This window comes from Xiphophorus hellerii, chromosome 7, assembly GCF_003331165.1.
Source record: "Xiphophorus hellerii strain 12219 chromosome 7, Xiphophorus_hellerii-4.1, whole genome shotgun sequence".
Classification (NCBI taxonomy): Eukaryota; Metazoa; Chordata; class Actinopteri; order Cyprinodontiformes; family Poeciliidae; genus Xiphophorus; species Xiphophorus hellerii.
In genome coordinates this window covers 30,399,309-30,418,447 of record NC_045678.1, presented here as the reverse complement: position 1 = coordinate 30,418,447, position 19,139 = coordinate 30,399,309, and the positions used below count along the sequence as shown (strand labels likewise).

At 40.2% G+C, this 19,139-nt stretch overlaps 1 protein-coding gene across 12 annotated transcripts in view; it reads left to right on the top strand.

Annotated features, from left to right (window-relative positions):
* obsl1b (obscurin like cytoskeletal adaptor 1b) overlaps window positions 1-19,139 on the top strand; it is a 47,043-nt gene that overhangs the window by 23,599 nt on the left and 4,305 nt on the right. For all 12 annotated transcript variants that reach the window (XR_004339924.1, XM_032567947.1, XM_032567943.1 and 9 more), the window contains 17 exons: window positions 36-311; window positions 390-662; window positions 2,486-2,761; window positions 2,840-3,115; window positions 3,776-4,051; window positions 5,009-5,284; window positions 6,399-6,668; window positions 6,750-7,016; window positions 8,052-8,321; window positions 9,297-9,563; window positions 11,251-11,517; window positions 13,109-13,221; window positions 14,337-14,490; window positions 15,342-15,503; window positions 15,591-15,695; window positions 16,398-16,664; window positions 17,823-18,092. Coding sequence is in view for 11 of the 12 variants with exons in the window: in XM_032567947.1 (XP_032423838.1) it covers window positions 36-311; window positions 390-662; window positions 2,486-2,761; window positions 2,840-3,115; window positions 3,776-4,051; window positions 5,009-5,284; window positions 6,399-6,668; window positions 6,750-7,016; window positions 8,052-8,321; window positions 9,297-9,563; window positions 11,251-11,517; window positions 13,109-13,221; window positions 14,337-14,490; window positions 15,342-15,503; window positions 15,591-15,695; window positions 16,398-16,664; window positions 17,823-18,092 (4,065 nt within the window). In the remaining variant the exon portion in view is untranslated. The remainder of the gene's footprint in view (window positions 1-35; window positions 312-389; window positions 663-2,485; window positions 2,762-2,839; window positions 3,116-3,775; window positions 4,052-5,008; window positions 5,285-6,398; window positions 6,669-6,749; window positions 7,017-8,051; window positions 8,322-9,296; window positions 9,564-11,250; window positions 11,518-13,108; window positions 13,222-14,336; window positions 14,491-15,341; window positions 15,504-15,590; window positions 15,696-16,397; window positions 16,665-17,822; window positions 18,093-19,139) is intronic.

The window sequence follows — 19,139 nt, the reverse complement described above, 5'->3', positions numbered from 1 at the left end:
GATGGTCACTGAACTTTTCTGACTGTTTCTCACAGCGCCGCCTGTAACGTTCACCGACATCCCAGAGAAGGACCTTTTCCGAACCGCTGTGGAGCAAGAGCAGCTTATTCTGTCGTGTGAAGTTTCAAGAACCGACGGCGTGGTCCAGTGGTACAAAGACGGAACCGAAATACAACCGAGCATTAATGTGTCAATGGAGGCCGAGGGCGCCAAGAGAAATCTGATTATAAATTCAGCCAAACTGTCTGACACTGGCGCATACACATGCCGCACAGGAGACAACATTTTAATATTTAAAGTCAACATAAGAGGTAATAAATCACCTTTCAGGAAACACATTCCCAGGAAACGCAAATCTGATGTGTTTTTATTTCACTTTTCATCCACAGAGCCTCCTGTGATGATAGTTTACCCCAAAGAGGACGTCCACCTGGACCGCCACGTCCCTGAGGAAATCATCCTGAGCTGCGAACTGTCCCGACCCAACGGAGCCGTCGGCTGGTTCAAGGACGGCCAGAAGCTGCAGGAGAGTGAGAACATCAAGCTCAAGTACGAGGGTCCGTACAGACGACTGAAGATCCTCTCCAGCAGAGTCGAAGATTCTGGCGAATACGTCTGCGACACGGCCGACGATTCCATATTCTTCCATCTTAGCATTACGGGTAAATTGTCTGATTCTGCCGTTGGAAGTTTGCATTTTGTTTGTTTGAATTTCAGTTTAAAGTTTTGTGCTACGTTGCTCCATGTGGCATAGCAGAGCAGCTCGTCCTCAAAGCAGCTGGCATGGTTTATGTTTGAACGCAGAATGAGGGCGACCCAACTTCTGCAGCATCTGTTCTCTGCAGTTCATCCCCACTATACTAGAGATAGACTGTAGGGGGCAGCATACGATGCTAATGGAAACCATACAACACTAGGCAGCGTGTTTAGAAATAAAAAAGCCCCAGAGATGTCTGTCTTTGCAAACTTGAAGAAGCTCTTGCTGGTCCACAATAATTCAAATTTGGTTGTTTGAACCGCAGACAGTTCAGACACGCTCTGAACTGTCTGAGTATTTACAAAACGTTTGAGGTCTGCGGTGTGGAAAATCTGTATGAGTTGCTGAAATTATATAATTTGTCCCTGCGGCGCCGCGTGGGCGTGTCAAGCATAGATCAACCTTAGATGTCTGAGTACTGTCAAGAAATCTTCCTAAAGAAAGTGAAACCTGTGCTCTTATTCAGCCAGTTATTACTGAGCAATTAAAGTTGGACCAAATGAATGGATTGTTATTTAATATCTGGTTAGCTTCATAGCTCCCTTCACAGTCAAATCATGGCCAAATGTCAGTGATTGGATGAAATCCAATCGAGTTGTTTAAAACCTCAACAGAGTCCACGCCTCCAGCAAGCAATCATTTGTCAATAGCCGACAGTCCAGACCCTCTGGACGAAGCAAAGCGGGAAAACTAGGGTGCACTGATTGCAGTTTTCTGGCCAATTACCAATCTTTATAGAAGCCCGATTCTGATTTCGCCCAATACCAATTTTTCTGTCTGAAATTTTGCTCAATAGAGCAAGAAAATCTCTGAGTTGTCAACAGACTGGCGACTGTTGTTGACTGGAAACGACCTGGTGGGGCGGCAGAGCAGAAGAGGACAGTGGATGATTTTTAGACCTTTACTGAGGGACATGAGATCGGTGGATAAGTCTGGCTTCAGGTGTAAATATCGACCAATAACGGACCTCTTCTAAAACTAGCAAAGGTCTGGTTTTTACCAGGCTGGGGAAATGATATAATTGTAGATTTCTGTCTTACTGGAAAAAATAGAATTGGTAAACTCTTTTATAGCCTGTGGTCTAAGAGGGATAGGTAATAAAAGTAATTTTATAAAGAAAAAAAAAGATTCTCATTGTACATCTTTATTTTTTAGCTTTTCAAACATCTTTACCAGGTGTGTTTGTTGGAAAATATGGCCTCTTTCTTACCTGATACACCATGAGGCTCTGCCACATCAAATGTTTTAGACTAATTCCCAAACATGGAGAAGCAGCATACAGCTTTTATACATCAGGAATCTGGAACAAACATCCAGAAAACTGCAAAACAGCCGAAACACTGAAATCCTTTAAATCTAGACTAAAATCCCAAATGTTTAGAGTTGATTTGATTACTAATAACTGGATCAATTGCCAATATTTTGGATCAAAATGTAATGTTTACTAGCTTCTCAAATTGGTGACTGATGTTTTTATAAGTTTTTGTGTTTTTATGATGTGTTACCAAAATAAACCTTATTATTTTGATTTAATGCAAAACAATCCTTAAAATGTTATTGTCCAATGGAGAAAACAACCAAATTTGAATTATTGATAATCCAGTTGCATAATTCCAACCTTGGAATTAGAAATATTTGGTATATTTTCTTCCAAACACTAATTTCTTAAGGCGGCTCCAACTTTATCTTTATTGGATTTGATGAAAAGGCGTCCATATCCGTTTCCAGAGCCTCCGGTTCAGATTCTGTCGCCGAGCCAGTCCCAAATGGAGCTGTGTCAGCAGACCTCGGAGCGGATGGTCCTGAGCTGTGAGATCTCTCGGCCCAACGCCGTGGTGCGCTGGTATCGAGACGGACTGGAGGTGGAGGAAAGCGAGAACCTCCTCCTGGAGGTGGACGGCGTCTACCGGAGGCTCATTATCCCTGAAACGACGGTCAAAGACTCAGCAGAGTACGTGTGCGACACCGGAGACGATTCTGTGACGTTCTTTGTGAACATAGCAGGTAAAGAAACGGTAAAGATCACCCATCCACTTCAGTATTTTCATCTTACTGACATTTCCTGGGTTTTTTAATGTGCAGAACCTCCTGTGCGGTTTATGCGCCCACGGAAGATGGCGAGCAGAGTTGAGAAAGTGGTTGGTGAGACTTTGGTTCTGGACTGCGAGGTTTCCAGGTCAAACGCCGAGGTGACCTGGAAGAAGAACGGAGAAGAAGTGGAGGACTCCAGGAAAGTCACCGTCCTGGAAGATGGCGTCACTCGTCAGTTAACGATTCATTCTGTAACGGTGGAAGACGCCGGGCAATACGTGTGTGACGCGAAGGACGATGTGATGGACTTCAATGTCAGAGTGCAGGGTGGGTTTTGTTTTTATCATGGTAGCAGAATAGATGAAGAAAATGTTCAGTTTTGGTCAAAAGAAAAAATGGACTCTATTCTTTAAGGACGTCTTCACACCTGATAGTCCAGTAGATTCGGTTTGATTGGGGAAAAGTTGCACCATTTGATACATTTTCAGTTGGTGTGAGTCAAACCAACCAAACCCTTTGAGCAACCTGTTCACCTCCTCGCCTGTGGGGGCGCTGCATCAAAATCCTCTGAAGAAAACACTGAGCACAACTTCCTTCTTCACCAAATGCAAACAAAAATGGAGGCATCAGGTTTTAGTAGTTGTAGGATTTCTTTTTGGCTAAAGACCTCGAGCCATTTCTCTTGTTTGGTTGTATTTACCCAGAATGCCCTGTGCTGTAGTCCGCTTCCTGCTTTTGGAGTGGTTTCTGATCCGCTTGGCATTCACATTTGTGTTCAAACCAATCCAGAGTTCACTTAAACCAAACCAAGACCGAGGTTTGTAGAAGTTTGATTAGCATTCAGTCCTCCCCAAACGAATCGGACTTTCTAGACAAATAGATTGGAGTTTAGTTGAAGCGGACTAATCAGGCCTGGTGTGAATTCACCCTAAGACTTCTCATTGATAGCCAAGGTAATAACAAATCAATACTTTGTTTTATTCACAGATTTGCCTGTAAGAATCCTTGGAAAAACTGATGCAAAGACAGAAAAGCAGTTCCTAGTTTCAGATGACATCATTCTGGTGTGTGAGCTGTCGAACGCCAACGCGTCCGTCCGCTGGTACAAAGACGGTCAGCTGATTGACGACAGCCAGAGATACTGCTGCGAAGAGCAGGACGTTTTCCGGTCGCTGGTCGTCCTCAACGCCGGCCTGGAAGACTCAGGAGAATACAGCTGCTACGCAGGAGACGACAAGATGGCCTTCACCATCACTGTGAGAGGTAAACCTGCTGACCTCTGACACCAGAGCAAGACTGTAATTATTGTCATCAAATGAAAACAAAAAATATTGTGACTTTTTATTACTTACTCAACATTTAGCTGCAATACATTAAACCAGGGGTGTCCAAACTTTTTATCCCGGGGGCCAAAATGACCAAACTTTAAATTCATTAAGTTAAAACTGTTTGTTTTACCTCCTCAACAATAAACAGTTTTTATTAAATCTCTGTGTCAGTAAAAATCCAAAACATAAAAGGGGCTTCAGACTTTTGCCTTATTAAAATAAAAACTATTTAAATACATTTTGGCCACAAATGGCCCCCGTACCTCATTTTGGACAACCCTGCATTAAAATAAGTATTCGGGTTTTTTGTAGATCCAAAACATAAAAAGGGTTTTGAAGGTTTAACGAATGATTACAAACTTTGCTAGATGATAAATTGTCCCAGAAATTATTGTGCTGAATGATAATATTGTCGTTTTCAGTCCATTTTAAAGCATTTTCATGATAATGATCAAAAATTAATAAACTTTAATTTCTACAGAACAAATAACACTGGAACCGGAAGACATTTTAAATATCCAAAATAAACAAAAACAATAAATAAAATGGGAATAAAAATCAAAACACAACTGAAACCATAAATATATTGAATCATAAAATCTCTGTAAACAAAATTATCCTTCAAAAATATTAATCATTAGACTCAGACAGGTAAAACAGCCAGTTAGGACTTTAACTTTTAACTGCAAATACCGTGTTTGTTTTGCCAATTCTGGGCAACAAAACAAAAGATTTAGGTCACTTTTATCGAAAAGTATATACGCAATTTTAATAAATTAATGAACACCAGATGTGTTGATCAAAAGAGAAAGCCAAAAACCTGAACTTTTAAAATTTGTGTAACGCCTCCTTGTTCATCTCCAGGCTAATTAATGTGATTGTTCATGTTCAGAACCTCCTGTGCAGATTATTGGGAACTCTGGGAACCCGGAGCATCATGTGATGGTGACAGGAGACGACCTCATCCTGGAGTGTGAAGTTTCCAGAGCGAACGCCGACGTAGAGTGGACACGGAACGGAGAGGCTCTCCAACCGAGCGACCGGATCCGGATCGACAGCTACGGCGTCGTGAGGAAGTTCGTCCTCTCCGGGCTCCAACCCTCAGACTCTGGAGAATATGTGTGTGAAGCCATCGACGACAAGCTGGTCACAGTCGTGGAGGTTCAGGGTAAATCAGAGCGTTCCTTCTAGGCCCTTAAAGCTGCAGCAACTTTTACAAAAAAATGTTTTTACAGTTTATAAGACAGAAAATCTGTGGAAAAAATCAATTTCCTCCACTTAATTCCTGAGCTGCTAGTACTGTAAGAAATGCACCGCTATTGGTGAAAAACAACCAATCAGAGCCGGGAGGAGGGGCTTAGCGCTGTTAATCAATCTCATGTACTCGCTGCTAAATGTTCTAATGGTGGAGAAACAACTTCCTGTTACAGGAGAACGTTTATCTGCCGTCATCTGTGATTATGCTTATGGAGCTACATTAGTCTCAGAAAGATTCCCAAAGCTACAGTAAGACTTGCAAAAAGATCCGTTTAAATGTGTGTATTTCAGCAGTGCAGCTCACAAAGTCGATACTTACAGAAACTTTAATGCAAGTCTTTAATATAGTTGTTTTTGGACTGTAGGCCAAGTCAACAATACTACATTTCCAACAAGTCTGATTGTGCTCAGATACTCGAGCTTTTCTTCTGGGATATCTGAGAAAGTCTCAAAAGTGGAAAACGCAGCGAGCCGATCCGCCCGCAGCTGGTGATCCGTGAACGTGTATTTGGTGATTTGTATGCATAGTTTATTACAACTTGTGCATTTGAGAAACTGCTTACGCATGTGAATGTTGAGGTACGCTTTTATTCATGGTGTTCTGCACATTAATGAATCATGTTGTACATTTATACGTCTCCTTTTAGTCTTGTGGATCTTTTTGGACACCTGCAAATCTTAGTGTACACTTTGAGAATCTTTCTGAGTCTAATTTAGCTCCATACATGCTAACTAGCATTAGCATTCACAAATGGAGGGTGATTGGCAGCGTTAAGACCCGCCTCCTGGCTCTGATTGGTTGTTTCTAGTTAGCACTGAGACGAGAGGAAATTAATTTGACTAAACTGCCACAACAGTTTCAACAAATATGTGAAATAAAAATATTTTTTATAAAAGTTACATACTGTAGCATTAACTTGGTCCTTATAGCTGCTTGTTTTCAGTTGCATTTTAGACGTTTAGGGGTTGTAGCTTCATATCTTTTTGTTTGAATTCTTTGAGAAACTTGTTTTTTTCTCCCTCAGATCCCCCAGCCAAGTTTCTTAATAAAAAAGGAAAGAATAACATGTCAGCTTATGAGAATGAGAGCATCACATTGTGTGCCGTTGTGAGCAGCGAACGAGCTAATATCCGCTGGATGAAAGACGGCCAGCTGTTGAATAAGGACAACATTCATATCTCCAGTGAGGGCAAAACTCATAAGCTCACTATTAATCCTCTGCAGCTGTCAGATTCTGGAGAATATGTCTGTGACGTAAGCACGGATGAAATGTATTTCATTCTTTTAGTCGAAGGTAAGAACGCCTTCTGCTGTGACCTTTACCCTGACTTGCTTGTTAAATGTTTATAATTGTGATCCTTTGGTTTTTTTTCAGAAATGAAGGTGAAGTTTGTCAAACGTCTGGAGAATGTGATCTCTCTGAAAGGTAAAAGTCTTACACTACAGTGTGAGGTGAGCAAGCCTAAAGGAGACGTGCAGTGGCTAAAAGACGGTAAGGAAATGACGCCAAGTCGCCGCTGCACAATACGAGCCCAAGGCCGAGAGCGAAGCCTGACCATCCAGCAGCTGACGGACGAAGACGCTGGACAATACGTCTGTGAATCCACAGACGACCGAACAGCTGCCACTGTCAGCATCGAAAGTAAGTCACCTTCATTCCTCAAACTCAAGTGATTAAAGGTCAGAATAGATCGATAGGCCATACAAAACATGTTCATTACATTTTTCTGCTCAAAATGACTCTTAGATAATAATATTTTAGTTGTTTTAGGGCGTCCTGTCACTTTAAATCCAAATAAGCTGCTGCTGTTTATGCCCGTCCAACTCAACGCCTACACTCTCACATAAAAATGGCTGCAATTATTCAACCATATGTCTTTGAAAAGCATTACTTGAGCCTTCTGTGCAACCAACAAGAATGCAGGAAATGGCTTCTGTACGGTAAGTCAACAACAAAACACGTCACTGTAAAAACACAAACTCTTACCAAGCATTTTGGTTTGCAAGTAATTTTTCAGCAGGACATTGGAGTTTGTTTTAAGTCAGTAATTAATTAATATTGATGGAACAAGTACAGTTACTAGTGAAATAATATGCCAGTGGAACTAGTCCTTTTCCCACCAATATTAAGGAATTATTGGGTTAAAACAAACTTCTATATCTTCCTGAAAAGCTAACTGTTAGTTAGTCTAATTGTTTCAAGTGAACTAAGATATTTGCACTAGAAACTAGACCAAATATACGTGGTAAGATTTTGTGTTTTTGTTGTGCAGCAGCCATTGTGCAGCGGTAAAAACAGCTAGCTCAGCTTGGGTTGCTAGGTAATGGGGTGGAACTCTGCTGGGGTTGCTAGGTGACGGGCAGAATTCTGCTGGGGTTGCTAGGCGACGAGCCGGGCTCAGCTGGGGTCACTAGGTGAGGGGTCAGATCCTGCTGATTTGTGATGTTACATTTCAAAGGGTTTTTTTAAAGGCTCTTTTTCCAGACACCAAAAAATCATCAAAGTAAGGCCAAAAAACAGCTGAGTGGGTATTTTTTTAAGCTTGTGTTGTTTTCAGAAGCAGTAGAAACCCAACTGGAAGCACAAAAATGTAAAAATGTGAATTTTGTATAATACATCCCCTTTAATGTAAATTTCTACCCGAAAACGTGACAGATTTTTAACGATGATTTTCAGCCCCCCGTGTTGTGGAATTCATCGCTGAGCTGCGTAACATCACCATCCGTGAAGGGGAAGATGCCGTGTTTAAGTGCATGGTCTCACCGGCCGACACCACCTTGGTTTGGCGTCTGAATGGAAAGGACGTCACTCTGAACGAGCGTACCGCCGTCTCCTGTAACGGCCTGTGCCACATGCTGTGCATCAGCAGCTGCTTGGTGTCAGAAAGCGGCACAGTGACGGCTGACGCCGAGGGCCTGGAGTCAGAGGCAGAGCTAACGGTCCAAGGTGAGCTCCTCATGTCTCATAAACAACAGACTGTCTGCTTTTCTCTTTAATTAAACATTTAGCTCCTCTGGCCCTTAATTAACAACAAAATAAGTTTTAAATTATACTAAAATATACTTATACATGGTGCATGGGAGAGGGAAAGGCGACAGTTATGCTAGCTTGACTTTGACCACCTCAACATGCAGATGTGCTGTGGAATTCGATGCGTTTCGGTTCATTTGAAAGATAAATAAAAGGCGACCTACACACCAACTCTGACAGATCATCAGTAGAGCAGGTGTTTAAATTAGCTAATCAACCATTGCTGTGTTAGCTTAGCTAATAGCAGCGATAGCTAATCTACCACAATGATCACTTAATAATACAGTAATCGCAAAACAAGCATCAAGTCTGAAAACATAAAACTGTAACTGAATCCTCTGTTCTTTGTGTGGGAAATGGTCTTGAATCCTGATACATTAGTGGAGCTGTTGTCAGTCAGTTGCTATGGCAACTGGTCTATGTGCAGCGTAGCTGTCACTGAGAGGGAGAAAAAAATAAGAATGCTAAGGCTAGTTAGCATAGCAACCGATCACAGTGAATGAATGGTTTTCCTGTACAGGTAAGTTGTTTTTCCGCCATTAGCACGTTGAGCAGTGGTACATGAAATTGATGGACAGCGCTATGTTGTGTGTAGATTTTCATTTCTATCTTATTTATTGTTTTTGGTTGTTTGGGATATTAAAAATGGCTTCCAGTTCCACTGTTAATTGTTCTGTTAATTGGCTCTGATTGGTTGTTTTTCTTCAGCTCCACCAGATCATTTATTTCATAAATTATCTGTCTCAAAACAAACTGTCACAACATGGTCACAAGTCTTACAAATATGTAAAGGTCATATTGTTCTTTATGAAAATAAAAGTTACCTACCGGAGCTTTAAACACTTAAATGTTAGAGGCTGCTGTCCTGTAATCTGTATTTGTCGTTTAAAGAGCAACAGGCGCTGTTCACAAAGAAAATGGCGGCAGTTGTAGCTGAGGAGTACGGTGAGGCGACTCTGGAGGTGGAGGTTAGTCAAGAGGCGGCGGAGGTCCAGTGGATGAGGCAGGGGATCCTGATCCACCCCGGCGCCAAGTACACCCTGAAACACAAGGGCCGGACCCACAGCCTGACCGTTCACCAGGTGGCCGCGGCGGACCGGGGCGCCTACAGCTGTGAAACCCTCCATGACCGGACGCAGGCCCAACTCGCCGTGGAGCGTGAGTGTCCTCGTGTTCTCGCTACGTCCTGTTGCTGTTTGTTTACCACCGTTACCGACAACTCCCCCTGCGTCCGAGGGCCACTCTTAATTAGCGGTAATCTGAGTTTACTGGGAACAGAGGCAGCATGTACTGGGATGGAATGGCAACCAACAGGTGACATCCCAACCAAACCCAAGACGCAGAACAAGGTTGGCCTGATCAGACTCAAGCACTGCAAAAAAAACCACCAAATCTGACCAACTATTCTTGGTCCAGTTTATATACCTTCGAACACTTGAGATAAAAGTGAATGTAGCTGCTTATTTTAAATGAATAATTCTGTAATATTGATGAAAAAGTTCTAGTTCCACTGGTAGAATATTCTACTTATGTCATAATCAACAACAGTGCGCCGTTGCCTAGCAACCCCAGCCAAGCCCAGCCCCGTTACCTAGCAACCCAGTTCTAGTTCCACTGCCGGAAAAATGTCTTGATTGAAGCCTGATAACGTAACTTTTCTGTTGTGATGTTTTATTTACTGATTACTGTTATTTTATTTTATTATTACTTTCTGTAGTATTTTTTTCTCTTTCTCGTTTCATCAACTTATTCTATTGTTCGTTTTTGTACAGAACTTTGGTGCCGTTTTAAACCTATTTTTAAAAATACTATAGAAATAAATTTGACACTGACATCTTTTTAAAAGCTAAATAATCAGCCAGTGAAACTATTTCATCAATTTTAAAGAATTGTTGATTTAAGTCAAACTTATAAATCTTGCTGAAAATTTGCGTCTACGTTAAATTTAGAACGTAGAAGCAAATTAAAGTAATTCCTAGTTTTTATTAGTTATTATTATTAATTAGTTTTAGTTTAGTATTTATTAGCTATAGTAGTATTTTTAGTTCTTACACATTTTGGTTTATTTTTATGTGTAGAATTCAAAAAGGTCAAAGTGTTGTGATTATTTATACATTATTTGGGTAATGAAGACTCAACAGAAAATATCATTTTCAATTCTTGAACAATCAGCTGCTTGAGTGGGGAAGAAAATCAATTTCAGTTCAAAAGGCTAATAAAAAGATTCATAAACATGAAAATGAAGGACATTATATGTATGATTTTAAGTGTCCTGAGATATTTGCAATAGAAACTAGTCAAAAAACTACTTTTGTTTTTGCAGTGAGAGGACGTATCGTTCTTGTCGTCTCTGTAAAGATTTCCTTGGTGACGTAAAAGCTGGTTGACGTTGAGGCGCCGTTAAACATCTTGTGGTAATTAAGATGCACTTATGTTAGGGTTTCCTCCTGCTTCTGCTGCCCAGGCTGCGGTCTGCAGGCGAGTGGCTGAAGTAAAAGCTGCTCTTTCAACACTTGTGCAGGTGGGAAGGGGAAAGTTGGGACTTTGGGCCGCTGTTGGCACGTCCTCTGAAGTTTGATCTACTCTCACTGCGTCTAAATTTACACACTGGCCTTCAAAACTAAGGTTGTTGTCATCAGGTCTCCAAAATAAACACTCATTTTTTCCACTGGGAATGTGTGTGTATGCCACAATAAGTGAAAAAACTTGGCAGTTTCAAACCTGGGTTTTGTTTGAGGGTCAGTGGCTAAAATCAGCCAGCTGGACAGATTCCAGACCCATTGTGTAAAAGAAAGAGACACCATTCCTGATAAATTCCTGTCTTTTGTGCTCTGTTGCCCCACAGCGCGAAAAATCAGCATCAAGCGTGGGCTGACAGACATTAAAACCACGGAGAGAGAAACGGCGTCCTTTGAGGTGGAGCTGTCCCACGCCAACGTCCCGGGAGCCTGGATCAGAAACGGGATCCAGCTGAAGCCGACCAACCACTTCCGAATGAGCGCCAAAGGAGAAGTCCACAGCCTCACCATCTCCAACCTGTCGGTGGAAGACACGGGCAGCTTCGTGTTCAGCGTGGAGAACCTGAAGACGTCGGCTCGACTTGTTGTGAAGGGTAGGAAACCCACAGGAAGGTCAACAGATCAGCACCTTCCTAAAATATCTTTTGGAAAGAAAGAAGTGGGGATTTTGGCAAAGAAATTACTACCTCTCTCCAAAACATGCTTCAGGCAAAAAAGAAAAAGAAATTTCTGGCAAAAATGACTTTAGGAAGGTGACAATATTACATAGACAATGGAAGAAAATGGACTAGCACTCAGGATCATGTAGCTTGAAGCTAAGGGGCCATGTTGCTCTGAAGCATTTAAATAAACAGAAATGTGACTTTCTAACTTCTTGAAGGTATTTCTGCTCTGGAGTTTGTTTCCTTTAAAAGGGCAGTATTCTGTCTTTGTACCATTTTATAGCACAACCAAGTATATTCAGAAAATACTCTATGTATCAAAGACGACTTTAAAAAATTGACTTTGATATTTAACGCCTTGAAATTGGGCCACTGTTTCTTTAAGACTTCCTGTTCTTTCTGAAGCTCCGCCTCCAGGAAGTCATCCCAACCTCTATTGGCCCTTAAACAACATTTTTACCAGCTTTGCTCTGAGCAGCAGCTCCTATAATGAGCTCAGCAGGTGTTTGCTAATTGCTGCTGGCTAGTCTGAAGGAGCTAAAATCTATGAATACTTAAGACAGAAAACAGTTTATAGCTGCCTTTTTTATTAGTTCAAACTAACATCCTCGGTCTTCCTCATTTCCAATATTGAGGCTTCAGTCAATCAGTAGCAAGGATTGGCTGCTTTTCAAATGCCAGCCAATAGCAGGTCTTGTAGCATTGCTGCTAGCTATTTCAGCTAACCAATCAACTTTTTAAGAATATTTTAAACACGTTCTACGAAAATATCTACAATTAGGTGAATTTTCCACAAAAAAATAAAAAAGAAGATGTGGAGAAAGTCAGAATACAACAAATAAAGATGTAAACGTGAAGTTGTTTTGTCATAAAATGGTTTTTATGGTGTTTTTAGTTGTTCCTGGCTTCCACATACCTTACCCGCCAAGCTGTTTCACACCTGTCAACATGACGACCCACCTCATTTAAAGACACAACGCGACCTCTGTCTGCCTCATCAGCTGGGAATGCCTTTGTGTCCGATGACCTTTACCCTTCAGCTGACTGTCGGATGCTCTGGAAACTGCCTGCAACTCATTTCTCCTGTGATGTGACCTCTGGTCCTGTTCCAGGCATAATGGCAGCCTTATGTGTCCGTCAATATAGGATTATGTCCAAGCAAACCCGTTGATTTGTTTCTATCTTTTGTACAACAGGTTTAACGAACCAAGTAATCAAACTGTATCGTTTTGCTGCAACCTCAGGTGGCAGCTGCAGTTGTGGCCGAATGGCAGCCATTACAGGCATGATAGTAGTAGGGAGTGGTGCCTTCATCCAGGCTCCCGTTACAAACAAAGGAAATAACCTCCAACCGTCCAATGAGAAGCTTCGGCTCGTTCTCTCAGGTTGATCTTTTCTCACTCCGGCGCGTCGTTCCTGTGAGCTGCTGATGACATGCAGAAGATCAGTCCAAATATAGCAGCTAATATGAATATGTAAATATGTTTTTGTGGTTTTAATAAGTGATTTTGTTCCTCTCCAGAGCCTCCAGTGACCGTCGTCAGGAAGCTGGAAAACCAGAAAGTTCCTGACGGGTCGGTCATCTCCTTCGACTGTGAGCTGTCCAGACACAACGTTGACGTCAAATGGATGAAGGTTGAGCTTTTCTCCAGCTGTTTCCCTTCAGAAAATCATTTTATATAAATACATTTATATAATTTTCATTTTTCTATGAATTTTGAAAATTCAGTAAAATGTCCAAAAACCTTTGTTTTTCTCATTGAGACTCAATCACATAATTTGGATGAAAGTTGACTTTAAATTAGTTTAAAAGTTATAAAAATGTACAATTTTATGCTAAGTTAACTTGATTAATGTTGGTTAAACTTAAAAAAAATTCTCTTAATTTTTAATTTTAGTAACATTTAAAGGCAGTTAAGCCTTTACTGTTTTCTGCAAAACTTTTAGGAAATTTAAATAAAAAAAAGTTAATTGTCTAAATCAAAAGTCTGCAATATGTTTAAAGTTGCAAAAAGGCAACTAATAGTGAAATTTGTTGACATTTTTAAAAATCTACTATGTTTTTACGTTAAAGGGATTTAAAATAAAGATAAACATCAAATGTAGCAAAAAGAGGATGGACCTTTTTTACTGTGGGATGAAATATGATGTAAAAAAACACAGAAATGAAGAATCTTGATTAAAAAAGGAAACTTATTATAAATCTGAAACTTGTTTAAAAGCTATATCTTAAATATTTGTGTTTTTTTTTATCTTTGTCTGGATGTTTTTGTGTTTATTCTCAGCAACAAGATGTGTTGGGCAACTAAAAAAGCAACCTACACTAAAAGTGTGTTGCTGCGAACAGACTAAAAGTCTTTTTCAGGTTTTGTTTACTATGAAATTAAATTAAATGATAAGGACACTGTAATTTTTATCGTTTTTTAATTTCACTTAAAGACTTTTTTAAGACTGCATCACCCTTCAATCCTGAGCTGGAAAAATAAATTTGTGAAAACTTTTGTATTGTGGTGAAGGGCCGAACAAAATCACTTTGAGGGCCACAAATGGCCCACGCGCCGCACTTTGGAAACCTCTGTTTCAGAACGTTTTGAGCAAAGGTAGAAACTGCTGAACTATCTTATCCTTTGCAAGTAAATGCTGACTAAAAGGAGAATAAATGTCTGCTCTGTAGTCATCCATTAAACTGTTTCCTGTGGAATAATCAATAACTGAACAGGAAGTTTAATCGTTTTTATTTTTTCTTTCAGGACGGGGTTGAGGTGAAGCCCAGCAAAGACGTCCGTATTTATGCGATGGGAAGGAAGCGCTTCCTGCAGATAATGAAATGCAGCGCGGCCGACTCCGGCTTGTACGCCTGCGACGCTGGTGATGCTGCCACTTCCTGCTCAGTGGAGGTTTACGGTAACGCACCTTTAAAAACCTGCTAAAACATGTGATTGTTGAACAGGCTGAATTAGCTCCAATTAAAGTCATTTAAACTTCATGAAGATATGTGAGATTATGTTATTGTAATATTGAAAAAGATAAAAGATCATGTAAAATATTCCTTTAATAAGATGTAATGTTTTGTGTAGCACAGCACTGCCCTCTGTTGGCATCTATCAAGTATTACAGTCTTTCATTTTGTATGTTTTTATAACTAGAAATTAAAACATAAAAAAATTTGAAAAAGTTAGAAAAGAATTTTTAGTGAAAATTTGTAACATTTTAATTTTGATGTGAATTTTTAAAATTTTCCCCAAATCTTTGTGTTTCTCATTTAAACTCAATAACAAAATTTATAATAAATAATAAATCTGTAAAATATTTGTGGAGAATTGAGATAAATATTGCAGGAATAAACTGAAAAACAATTAAAAACCTGCGTTTATGACTCCACCTGTCGCAATAAACAACAAACCAATGAAAAAAATTATAAATTAAAATCAATTTCTATTTGCATTATTTCTATTTTTTCTTTTTTTGTCTCTTTCTACCAAAACGTGGATGATGAAAGTCTTTTTTTGAAGGACAGTGTTGTTTACAGGGATTTTATAATTAACGTTTTTGTTTATTTATTTTTAGTACTTGAAATGTTTTCCAGTTCCAGGGTTAAATGTTCGTTAGAATCTAAACTTTATCGATCTGAGAATATCTTTTTACAGGAAAACGGTGCGTTGTGAACTTCTGGGACATTTTATCGTCCTTCAGATTGTGATGATGAGTTTGTAGTTTGTGGTTTAAAGTGTCTTTGGTGTGATTTGTATCTGCAGAGCGTGAGCTGCTGGTCCTGCAGGGTCTGGAGGATTTGGACATCCAGGAGGATCAGAACGCCGTGTTCGTTTGTGAGATCTCTGTGGAAGACGTTCCAGGGGAGTGGTACAGAAACGGCGAGCGGATCCAACCGACCAGCACCGTCAAGATCCGGCAGGAAGGTCAGTTTTACAGCTGATGCTGCCTTTAAAGGTTAAACAGGAAGTAAAACGCTGGATGACATCGATCTTATTTTTGACTTTTTTCAGGAACAAAACATTTTCTCCTCATGTGCAACGTGCGACCTGAAGACTCCGGGGAGATCAAGTTTGTTGCCAGAAACTCAGAATCTGTTGCTTACCTGGAGGTGGAAGGTAAGAAATTCACCTTTAATGACAAACTAACAGAGACATCAGAATGTCATTGATTATTCAGTCTGATTATTAATTAGTGGTTATAACTTAACCGACTCGCCTCTTGTTCTTAAACACAGTGGTTTCATTAGACCAGCGGTGTCCAAAGTGTGGCCCGAGGGCCATTTGTGGCCCCTTGGATACATTTTTTGCGGCCCCTGACTGCAATTCAAAAATGAAACAAATGTGACTCTTCAACACTGTCATTTCTTTTAGTTTGAGATTTTAAGTTTATTTCGTCTTAAAAGGCAAACCTAGAGATTTTTTCTTTAGCCTGTTTTTTCATTTTTATCTCATAATTTGTCACAAACATCACTCAAGAAAATTAGTACTTTTGTTCCTGGGATTAACTAAAAACAAATTTTGGTTTTTAAAAATTGGAAACTTTTTTTCTGTCTACAACAGCAAAATAATTTGTGATTCGTCCTCCTTCTCCCTCCTAAAGCACCAGCAGGAGAAAAGGAGCAAATGTATCACTTTTTGTTCCTTATGTCTGTGGACGTTTTACATGTTTTCAGTGAGATATGTTTTTATTGTGATTAATTATAATGATTGTTTCCTTTAGTGTCCCCCGGCTGCTTGGTGCTCTACTAATTTTTCTAAAACATCATAAATAGAATACTGCATCCTTTTTTCTTAAATTTGACACTGTTTGTGCTCCAGAGCTCCCGGTGAACATCGTGAAACCTCTGCAGGACGCCAGCGCCCTGGAGAAGAGCCGCGTCGTCCTGGACTGCACCGTGTCCAACCCCAGGTGCAGCATCCGCTGGTACAGAGGCATCAACGTCGTCCTGCCCTCCGAACGCTTCGAGATCTGCAGCGAAGGCTGCTACCGCAAACTGATCATCCAGCAGGTGGCGCTGGAGGACGAAGGCACCTACAGCGTGCAGGTCGGAGACTACACATGCTCCGCCAAGCTGACCGTGGAAGGTAAACAAGTCACCCTGCAGCACCGGTTTGTTTTGGAGACAAAGGGTTTAACTGCAACACAGCGCTAAGGCACTCAGATGTCAAAATACTAAGACAATTCATGTTCTTTTCTTACTTTTCAATCTGTGATCTCTGGACCGCTGCTGCTGCGTGAAAACAACAGTTCATTTACCACAGGAGTTAGCTTTGTGCTTAAAAATATTAATGGATAAGTGACAGCTGAACAGAAATGCTGACGATAGCAGTGGAAAGAAAACAACACCAGGACTGTTTAAATGATCCGAGGAATTCATGTCTGCAGGAATATTTCTCAGTTTCTCATGTTGGGCTGCAGAACTTTAGTTTTTAAACCGTATTAACATAAATAGGCAGCAGATCTAAGTCTGCTCTGCTGAGTGCGACACGATGTGACGAGTCGGTGAGCAGCGCCGCCGCACCCCGCCCCGCGCCGCGTTGCGCCCCGCGCCGACCAACTGCATCTTAGCACCTAAAATAGGAATATTAATGTTGCGCTCAAAACAATGTTTCATTTCTACCAAAGAAACTCAAGTCTATTTTTCTTTTATTATGTTTCTAAATAACAAATAACCTTAAAAATGTTAATGCACAAAACATTTGTAGTAAAGAAAAACGTCCTTTTTATTTGCATGTTTTATTGTTATAACGTTTAGGATCCATAAATAACTAAAAACTCTCCGACCATCATCTCCATTACTGCAGCCTTCCTGCAGTTTTATTCTCTGTTGTTTAATGAGAATCCTGTAAAAATAATAAGACAGTAAACTGAACTACCAGCGTTGGCTTGAAATATAACAGATTATAATCGAACATTTCTATTTTTGTCTGAATTTCTTAAAATTTTATTTTCAATCCACATAACTTTAAATTGTTTGTTTTATTATATTTTTGTGCTTTTATTAAAAATCCTCAGTTTTAAAGCAGAGAAGCTGCTTACTTGTCAGCCCGCGTTTCTAAATGATAATATGAAACTGTCATGTTTACATTTAATGCTTGATGTAATTATTTATAGATTACTATTTTTGTTGGTTGGAATCAGTCAGATTTGTTCCCAGTTGTCAAAGTGTTTGAAACGTCTTAAAGGAAACTGTTTTCTCGTGTTTCTCGGTGACCGCCGTCTCGCTCCTGTCCGCCCACCAGCCCAGTCGGTGCTGATGGTCCGGGAGCTGAGAGACGTGGTGGTGTCGGCGCCTGACGACGCCTGCTTCGAGTGCGAGGTGTCGGCCCCGGCGGCCCGCGCCCCGGCGTGGAGCCTGAACGGCGAGCCGCTGCAGCCCGGCCCGCGGGTCCGCCTGGAGAAGACGGGGACGGTCCACAGGCTGACGCTGCGGCAAACCGCGGCCGACATGAGCGGCCTGGTGGAGTTCACATCCGGGAAAGCCAGAAGTCAAGCTCAGCTCCGAGTCGCAGGTAGGAACAACTAATTACACTGCAAAAACACAAAATCTCACCACGCAATTAATGCACTTTCTGCAGAAAATAACTTTATACACTAAAAATGAGACAAAACTAACTTAACTTTTCAGCAACTCATTAGAGCTTGGTTTAAGTCAATGATTCCATAATATCGATGAGTACTGGCATCAATAACTCAGAAAGACTTTTGGTTTTTGCAGTGTACATGGTGCTTCTGAAATGGAGGCTTTACAAACGTCAGCTAATCTAACTTTTGTTCAAAACAACAAAAAAGAAAAGTAAACTGAAACAAATGTTTTGAAGATGGAAAAAAAAGTTTTAAAACTGAAACAAATGTTCAAGCCGACTTTTCAGATTCAAAATTGATTTCAGTTCATTTTTTTCCCTTTTGAACAAACTTTTTGGGCCCATTTTAGCTCCATAATTGAGCTGCATTTCTTCAGAACTTTTTATATATGCTGTAATATATTCCAGTGTTCACCAAATATCTTGAGGCTTTTTCCAACAAAAAATGCACAAAATATTGAACCACAAGCAGGAAAATGGATGGACGTAAATGTCAGTTCTCCTGTTGGCCAGTAGGTGTCAGCAGAGCTACATAATGAGAGGATTCTTCTGGACCTGATTCGGCTTTTTGTCACAATTTATCCAGAAACAGCTGCAGTTTTCTCAAAATCAGGGAGTTTTCTGCATATTTACAGAATAAAACAAAATGTAAAATAAAACAGCATTCCTCCTTTAATATGAAAAAGGTACAAAAACTGAAAAACTGGCATTTCGTTTTACAGATCTATATGTTATCAGATTTAATTAGATAACTTTTAGTTTTTAAAAACTAAAAGTCTGGCTGCTTTTGAAAGAGATTTAGACTGAATTATAAATGATTTAAAACTTTTATGCATTAAGATTCTTACAAAGTCTCCAGTCAGAGCCTGGCAGGAACTTTTTTGAAAAAAAAAAAAAAAAAGTACTATAAGAGTATTTTTTCTATGCTTTCCTTTTACTTGAATAATTATATTATGAAGTATTTCTACTCTTATT